The sequence below is a fragment of the Zootoca vivipara genome, chromosome 16 (assembly GCF_965207765.1).
Source record: "Zootoca vivipara chromosome 16, rZooViv2.hap1.1, whole genome shotgun sequence".
NCBI lineage: Eukaryota > Metazoa > Chordata > Lepidosauria > Squamata > Lacertidae > Zootoca > Zootoca vivipara.
This window is the reverse complement of record NC_142599.1, coordinates 14998849-15007738: the sequence shown is the minus strand read 5'-3', so window position 1 is coordinate 15007738 and position 8890 is coordinate 14998849. Positions and strand designations below refer to the sequence as shown.

At 50.0% G+C, this 8890-nt stretch overlaps 1 protein-coding gene across 1 annotated transcript; it reads right to left on the bottom strand.

Moving 5' to 3' along the window:
* Positions 1 to 977: 977 nt before the first annotated feature.
* SMARCB1 (SWI/SNF related BAF chromatin remodeling complex subunit B1) lies at positions 978 to 7357 on the bottom strand. Its single transcript, XM_035098611.3, has 10 exons — positions 7165 to 7357; positions 6898 to 7009; positions 6119 to 6148; positions 4935 to 5064; positions 4251 to 4388; positions 3546 to 3673; positions 2607 to 2773; positions 2151 to 2341; positions 1699 to 1830; positions 978 to 1294 (listed from the first exon to the last, which is right to left on the bottom strand). The coding sequence occupies exons 1-10, from the start codon at positions 7255 to 7257 to the stop codon at positions 1255 to 1257; spliced, it is 1161 nt and encodes a 386-aa protein (XP_034954502.1). The 5' UTR covers positions 7258 to 7357; the 3' UTR covers positions 978 to 1254.
* Between the last annotated feature and the right edge of the window lie 1533 nt (positions 7358 to 8890).

The following is an 8890-nucleotide window of genomic DNA, read 5'->3' as shown; positions in this document are numbered from 1 at the left end:
AGCCAACAATCCAAATCGCTGAATAGCCAACCATTAGACTCGGGCACATCACTCTGGATTAGTCCTCTTGTAGTGATCTGTGGCTCTTGTTAATGTTTAAAAGACAGGTGTTGGAAACAGAAGATGCTCCTGGTGGGGGGAATGTACAAAGTACCAGCCTGCAGGCACTGCCTGTGACAAATTGCTTACGTAATTCATTCAAGCCCTGCCTTAACCCAGTGGATTGTCCAGCTGCAGCGTCTGTTGGTGCTGCTTGGCTGGGCTTGCATGCAGCTGCATTCACTGGAGACCCACACTGCCAGTTCACTGTTCTGGCAATAAGCATGACCTGCCCTGGTAGTATTCTGCTGCAGTGTGTGTGTGTGTGCAATGGGATTGGGGAGGGAGAGCGAAGGCAGCCTCCACCCCATGCCAAATTCAAATGCTTTGTTAACACTTAACAGGCAACAGTCCCAACACAGACTGGTCCCGTTGTTGCTTATAAGACATATTCAGAAACCACAATGGGCTCATTCTGCTAAGAGCAGGTAGAGCAGATTGACTCCTGTACAGACACATTTTAAGAGTTAAAAACAACTCTAACCTTGCTGCTTTAACATCAAGTACTAAAACAAAGCTGAGCAGATTTGCTGACTTCCTTTGTGAAAGATGCCACAAGCTGCTAGCTACCGCTGTACCTTTTCGAGAAACAACACCCCTCTCTAACAGCACCCCTCCTCTTTGTACAGAAGGATGGTTTGCAGAAAAAGAAAGAAGCCGCTGCTGTGTGAAATAATAATAATTTGGGGCGCAGGATGTGGTTGAACTACAACTCCCATCATGCTTGGCCCATTTACTGTGCTTGTTAGGACTGATGGAAGCTGTAGTTCAACAACATCTGGGAAGCCAAGGCTGCCCCACCCGTGGTGTAGACTTGGAAGGCAAAGGCAGGAAAGAAAACTGGGAATGCACATCAGAGAAGGCCTGACAAACAAAAATTATTATTCATTTCATTTATTTAAAAACTTGTCCTAAGGTTTTTTGGGGGGGGGGGAGAGAAGGGCTCAGACAGCTGCCACAGGTCTTTATTGGACCCCTTGTTTGACAGGTACCCACGAGGTGGAGAGGTCACCATCCCTCTGGTCTGCTGGGCCAGCCAATGCAAGTACCGCCAGTCCCCAGGTGGGCATAGAAAGCAAAACAAATGCTTGCCCTTTGCTTGGCTCCTCATGGACACAGCCTGGAAGCTGAATCCTCTTGTCCGCTTCAGGAGGGTTACCAAGCTGGAGCTGTGTTAGCCAAACGTCTCATCCGCCTGCAAGGAAGAAAACAAACCGTCATGAACAGCGATGGCGGCAGCAGCAGCAAATGTGGGGGATTGTTTTAGCTTAGACCGGAGCGACCGCAGGTGGGTGTGGAAACACATCCCCCCAAACCTCAACGCCGCCCCATAATATCTATAAGGAAACGTTTCCAAGAAGTCCCACTTTGACCAACCAGCAGCATTTGCTGCAGTGGGAAGTTGTAATGGCCGAGTAACCTAATGAGACCTCTGTGCTTCTTGCTGAGATCTGGAGTTCAGCTTGCATAGTAAACGAGAGATGCTTGCAAAGTCACAAGAGGCAAAACAAAACAAAGCAACACAAAACAAAACCTTCCCCTTCTCAGCTCATGTCTTTGACAAAAAGGGCAGTACAAAACCCACAGGGGAAAGCGCACCTTGTGTTTCTGTCTTGGTCTCGAATTTTCTTCTCCATCTCCGCATCCGTCAGGGTTTCAAGTAGAGGGCACCATTGGTCGGCATCCCCAGTGTTACGAATGGCGATCTCCACCGTTGGCAGGGGGTTCTCACTGGAAGAGGGGGGAAGAAACACAGCTCAGCCCCAAAGCCTGGAGAACTTGGGGGCATGTGCTTTAATTTGAAGCCAGATCCATCATGGGGCACCACACGAAGAACCAGCAGCACGCCCGAAGCCAAACAGGCAGTAGACTATGGAGGACACACCACCAAGCAGATGAGCCTCTGTAACACACTGGCTGGAGCCTTGTAGTCAGGACATCCAAACAATGTAGGATTTGCTACCCCCCCCCCCATTTTGCGACCATACAGAAGCCTTACAGTTCGTAAGGCTGTATGAACTGTATGAAGATCGTACAGTTGGACCCCTTACCTGAACGCGTACGTCTTCTGATGCCAGCTCAGCTGCCCCCGGATACTGTAAGCGATGGTGGTGACGAACTCGCCGCCCAGCCCGAGTTCTGAGCACAGCTTCAGGGCAAACTTCTCCGGGGAGTTCTCCTTTTCAGACATGTCCCACTCAAACTGGTCTACCAGGGAGATGTTCCCCACATGGATGTTGAGCTAGATGCAAATGCCACAACTGAGTATCCTATATTTCAAATGCCCTTAAGCCAACCCCTTGCCCCCACCCCGCCTTGGTGTGGACTAATGAGGAAAGTGGAAATGGCTTCCTCGTTTTCCTCCCTTGTAAGTGCTAAGCATATAGCTCCACTGGCAGGTCCTCCTTTACTTTGGGTACAACACAGCACATCACTGGGAAATCCATCGTAGTGTGCCTCAAGCAAGAGTGTCACCTTCAGAACCAACTGTGTCTAGCTCTCCTTGCCTTAATAATGACGCGCTGATCTGACTGGTCCTCCAGGATACTGTCTGTAGGGTAAGATTCGATCTGCTGCCGTATTGCTGATGCGATCGCCGGGACAAAGGTCAGGGGATTCAAATCCAGATCATCGCAGAGAATCTCCGAAAACATTTCCGGGGTCATTAGTTTTTCTGATGGAAGCAAAGAAATCCAGATTATTGCCATGGTGCTTGTCTAATATCCAGCAGCTTACTTACTGCACCCTAAAACGATGGATCTTAAGCAGCCTACAAAAGGGGACTTGTTAAGATACCTTTCAGTGAATCTGCCTCTGCCCCCCTGCTCTCTGCCTCTTCTTGGCTCAGCATTGCTCCCATCTACTCCCTTAACAGACAAATACATGAATAATTAGCCAGTGGCAGCCACTCCCCTTTTCCTCTGTACAAGAGCAAAGAATCATAGAATTGTGGAGTTGGGAGGATCCATGAGGATAATCTAGTCTAACCTCTTGCAGTGCAGGAATCAACCCTGAGATTAAGAGTCTCATGCTCTACTGTCTGAGCTGCTGGATCAGGCCAAAGGGGCCCACATAGTCCAGCATCCAGAGAGTAGCCTCCAGATGCCTGTTAACAGCAACATCTTTCCTGCAGCTGTTTCCTTGCTCATCTCTGCTGTGCCAGACCAGGGACGGGTGAACAAGCAGCCTGTAATGGTGTCGAGGAGGTCCTGGGGGTTCTTGGCGGTGCACATTTGACCAGGATGCAGCCCACAGCATTTGCCCAACCCCTAAAACTAGTCCCCTAATTCAACTCCTCCTCAAACTGCTGCCTCGTCAGCAACTTCTACAACCACTGGATTTTGCTCCTGCTATTTTTCAGAAGTGGAGCAGCTGAACTGTAAGGCATTAGGAAAGGTCACACTTTATATAACGTTGGATTGTCCACTTCTTCCCCCTCTACACACCATTCATGTTCCATGTAAAAGCGTCTCTCAGTTTCTGCCCGTCAATTTCCATGTCGAGGCGGATGGGAACCAGCACCTCTGGCTGGGAGGCGTTCTCGTGGATCACGGCTGGGTCGTGGTCATCAAAGCTAAAAGACAAAAGGGGGGCAGGACAGAGCCATTTGGGGAGGCAGGAACAGTGCTGTTCATTGCATGTGGGTGGGTGGGGGAAAGAAGCACAAGAGTTCCAAGGCCAAGAGCTTCTTTTCACCAGAAGAGCCAGGAAACAAAAGAACATGCACAGAGTGCATGCCACATCGAGGATAGGGAGGACTCTTCCCGGGGGGAGAGCAGGGCTTCCTAGACAAATTTGAGCTCACAAAATCAAGCCTTGCCCCAATGTTCAACTGAAGGATGGAGTATATGAAGGAAGAATTGCAGTCACATCCTGGTTCCCTGCTAGGTGGTGATGATTAGCCCCATTCTGAAGAGGAGGACCAATGCTGGGAAACTCAGGGTTGCATCCAACCAAGCTCCACTTGGGAGTAGACCAACTGAAGTGAATGGACTGAAAGTTAGTCATGTTCACTCATTTCAGTGGGTCCACTCTATGACAGCCCCAGACCTCAGATCTGCACTTTGGCTTCCTCTGTCCACACGCTCAGCAGCATTACCTTGTGTGTCAATGTTCCCTCACTTCTTCCTAAGAGCCAGCAACAAACTTACCAGAGGGGAAAGGTTCTCTTCTTGTCTCTGCCCATCCGATTTCTGTTAATGGTGGTCGAGCATGGCACAGCGTCAAGGTGGTGGGAGCTGTTGGGAAGGGTCGGAACCCACTGACTGTTCCTTTTTGCCTTCTGTTCTCTAGGAGGAGGAGACCACTGGTGAACGGGGAACAATCTTCAGAACCTAAGCATTTGTATGTGTGTGAGAGTGCATGTATACAAACCTCGATGCCATGATCCTTCATCTGCAGCACGCTGCAAATATAGTGACTCAAATAACAGACTAGACGTGTTGCTAATACAACCCACGATCCCACTGACAGGAAAATCAAGAGCTGTTGGTTAAAGTGAGTAACTTTTAGAACTTTACATTGTGCTGTAAGTCTCCTGAGGGAACTGAGGGTCTTTCTTCACACAGTTTCTTTCTTTCCGCCTTGTTTGGCTTTTCCTTTCCCAGAAAGGAGAGCCATTGTGGTATAGTGCTTAGAGCATCAGACTAAGACTGGGGAGACCCTGGTTCAAATCACTACTTGCCCATGAAGCGCACTAGGTGATCTTGGCCAGTCACCAACTCTTAGCCTAACCTACAGGGTTGTTGTAAGGATGAAATGTGGGAGCAGCAGCACCATGTACATAACCTCAAGCTCCTTCGGGGGGGAAAGGCAATATATAAATATGCAACTACCTAAGGTAGGTGGGAGGCTCAGTGCTGATGGAGACTGCCTTGTATTTCTCATCATTTCCATCCAGGATCTCTTCTACTTCAGAGGCTTTCAAGAGAGTCACACTTGTGGCCAGTGTGGTATAACCGTGATCTAAAAGAGGAGAGGGAGGAAGAGAAAGTGGTGTGGATCATGAGGGGTATCATCTGCTAGGGGAGGAGATTCCCCCCCCCCCCGCTAAGAGATGCAGTCACCCATTTCATGGTCCCTTCAATTGTCTGCATGGGCTGGAGCCAGACTGCCCATAGAATAAAGTGAGCTTTCCTGGCACCCTTTCTCCTGAGTTTCTGACAAGTAGCTTTCACAAAACGGAGCCAAAAACTCTCCCTTTGAAAACACTTGAAGGACACAAGTCACTTTCAGGTTAGGCAGAATATAGCACATCGCTGCCCTTCAAAAATCTTTTAAGAGACCTATGCTGTCCAGTCCCTGAGGCAAACTCCAGACACACTCTTGGAAGGATATTCTGTAGAGTTCACAGGGCTGATACAAAGAAATCAGAACAAGCCCAAAGTCTATACTCAGGGAATGTAAAGGTGGCGGGGATTTATCCCTTTCCTGTTCTGAGCTGAGCGAGGATTTAGCACCAGCAGAGTGGCAGGTGCATCCCTCTCCCCACTTAGCTTGCATACTAGATTGCTAAAGATGAGCAGAGATGAGCAAGATCGTTCGTTTCCACCTCTACACCAGGCATCCCCAAACTTCGGCCCTCCAGATGTTTTGTACTACAATTCCCATCATCACCAACCACTGGTCCTGTTAGCTAGGGATCATGGGAGTTGTAGGCCAAAACATCTGGAGGGCCGCAGTTTGGGGATGCCTGCTCTACACCCTCAAGAAGAAAAAAAGCTGCATATCTAAGAGCTACCAGAAATGCTAACAAGCGTTTGGGCACAGTGCTGGAATCCAAGGCCCTGCAGGAAGAGGAAGATGTTCTTCTCCAGGGAAGACATCCCTGCTAGTCAAAAAGCAACGTGACGCTCCCCGACCCCTACCCTGGGCTCCACAGATAAGACCAGAAAATCTTAAAATCAAGGAGGCGGCAAAGCGAATTCAGTATATAATGGGTAGCCCTTCGGACACTGCAGGAAGACTCGGCGCGAGCGGAGCCCCAGTAAGAAGAAGAGACCCCCGAGCCTCGACTTACATCTTCTGGGACTGTGACTCCGTTGGTTTTCTGTGGGGAAGAGAGAAGAAAATGTCAAGGGGGCAGATGCCTATGCCTGGGATCTTGCAATGCTGGCTGGTGGGGTGGGGAGTTAGGGATGGGAGAGATGACAACAGCACAACCTTCCCCCCCCCCTGGAAGGACTGCAACCTCCTCCCCCCCCAAACCCCTTCCACTGCTTGAGGCTGCATAGCCAACGGGGGGGGGGGGGCTCTGAAAAAGGGCTGGCCAGGTCGGGGTGGTGTGTGTGGGCAGGGCCTGGTTTAGGTTTGATGAGGCCCTAAGCTACTGAAGGTAATGAGGCCCTTTATATATCCACCTGTCCTTTGTCAACAACAAATTGTCACTGTTTTGTGTGTTGAATATATGCTATATGTCAATGTATGGACCTAATAAGTATCTAAAGCCATTTGCACATAACGGAATATGTCTTTTATCAAAGTAATTGTTGAACTGAAATACAATTAAGAAGAAGTATATTAATAGTGAAATACAATTAAAGAAGTATATCAATAGTAAAATAATTATAAAACTCTTAACTTAAAATGATTTATTCATAACCAACTTAATAATGCAAACACCCTAGCATTTGGCAATAACAAAAGTTCCTTTAGAAACACAATTGACAAAGACTCATATTTTTTTGGGGGGGGGGCCCCAAGAGGGTGGGGCCCTAAGCTATTGCTTGTTTAGTTTATAGGTAAACCCGGCACTTTGTGTGGGGTGGGGTTGGGGGTCTACCCCCCCTGCTCACCCACCGTGGGAAGAGGCGACGATCTTCTTGCGCTCCTCCACCGTGGCCAGGCGCCTCCAGAGCGACGGGTAGCGCTTGTACAGGGAGCCCCGGAACATCCGCAGGTAGTTGCCCACCTGCAAGGGGACGCAGCCACAGGACCCTCCTCGTCAGGCGCCGCCGCCCGCTCGACCGGGACCCCCCCCACCTACCCCAGCCCCCCAAGGAGCGCGGGAGGCGACGCTCCAGCCCCTCCGCCTCCCTCGGCCGCCGCGCCCCGGTCCCTCCTCACCTCGGAGCCGATCATGAAGAACTCGCCGTCCTCCTCCAGCTGGAACTTGACGGGCTTCTGCCCGAAGGTCTTGCTCAGCGCCATCATCATCATCTCGGCGGCGGCGGCGGCGGGGGTGAGGCAAGGCCGGGAGGGATGAAGCAGGCCGGGCCGGGAAAAAGCGACGGGAGGCGGCCGCGGCCTAACTGGGAGGGCTAGTGCGCACGCGCGGCCACGGCAGCCGGGCTCCTTGCGGGAGGGCGGTGGTGGCCACGCCCCACTCCCCTCCCTCCTCCCTGCTGTGCTTCCCGCTCCTCCCTGCACCTGCGCGAGGGGAAGGGCGTGTTTCCCTTTATTTCTTTACTCCGCCCACCCCGGCGTGGGGGAAGGTTATGAAAAAGAAGCCCTGCCCCTTCCTTCCCTCCCCCGGAGGACGGGATTGGCTCAGCTCTAGGGGCGGAGCCTGTTCGCCGGCCTTTGGCTGTGCCGCGCAAAAAGCCCTCTAGAGGGCGTATGCACAGGAAAGCTCATACCAACGACAAGCTTAGTTGGCCTCTAAGCTAAGGTGCTACTGGAAGGAATTTTTAAAATTTTGTTTCGACGTCAGACCAACACGGCTACCTACCTGTAACATGGACCACTTATAAAAAAAATTCCTTCAGTAGCACCTTAAAGACCAACTAAGTTTTTATTTTGGTATGAGCTTTTTTGTGCATGCACACTTCATCAGATCTGATGAAGTGTGCATGCACACAAAAGCTCATACCAAAATAAAAATTCAGTTGGTCTTTAAGGTGCTACTGAAGGAATTTTTTTATTTTGTTTTGACTCAGACCAACACGGCTACCTACCTGTAAATGGACCACTTATGAATGCCATCTCCAACTCCTCGAAAGATTCCATCAATGGTGTTTCCGAAATATTCCATACATCACTTGGGAAGATAGGCGAACTAATACCAGTGTACTGGAAGAAGCAAAGATCACCAGTGTTGAAGCAATGATTCTTCAACACCAGCTTCGTTAGACTGGTCATATTGTGTGGATGCCTGATCATCATCTTCCAAAGCAACTACTGTACTCTATTCAGAACTTAAAAATGGAAAGCGTAATGCTGGTGGTCAACAAAAGAGGTTTAAAGACTGTCTCAAGGCAATTTTTTAAAAATGTACTATAAAAACCAACAATTGGGAAACATTTGCCTGCGAGCGCTCCAGTTGAAGAACAGCCTTTTGAACTCAGGACGCAAGGGAGAAACGTGCTAAGAGGAAGGCAAATCTGGCAAATCCACAAGGTGATCAACTCCCGCCCAGAAACCAATGTCCCCACTGTGGAAGCATGTGTGGATCCAGAATTGGCTTCCACAGTCACTTACGGACTCACTTTTAAAACTATGTTTATGGAAGACAATCTTACGCGGCTATGAGTGATCGCCAAAGAAGAAAAAAGACTTCCCTCCTGACTGGCCCGGCAGGTGTTCCCAGGAGCCCGGACTGTCTGAGCTGGGATGAGCAAGTTACGCCAGTCTATCTTCAGCTGGGGAGTTAAACTGGCGGAGCCTGGAGATCTGCTGCATCCGAAACTGCTGCTCCTGGAGGATCCTGCCCTGGGACTGCCCCTTAAACTAGCCTTTTGTTAGGTGGCAACCTGGCAGAACCTAACAACTTAGGAGGGTGGAGAAATCCAAGTCATTTTGCATTTCGAGTACCTGACTCACTCTCTCTGAAATGGAGGCACAGCAAGAGGCA

Excerpts from the sequence above, each read along its gene's own strand:
- SMARCB1 (XM_035098611.3), bottom strand. The coding sequence starts at position 7,257 with ATGATGATGATGGCGCTGAGCAAGACCTTCGGGCAGAAGCCCGTCAAG. Across the intron at positions 5,065-6,118 it reads GAGTCACAGTCCCAGAAGAT|ATCACGGTTATACCACACTG; the intron begins GTAAGTCGAGGC and ends CTCCTCTTTTAG. Across the intron at positions 2,342-2,606 it reads ATCAGCGCGTCATTATTAAG|CTCAACATCCATGTGGGGAA; the intron begins GCAAGGAGAGCT and ends ATTTGCATCTAG.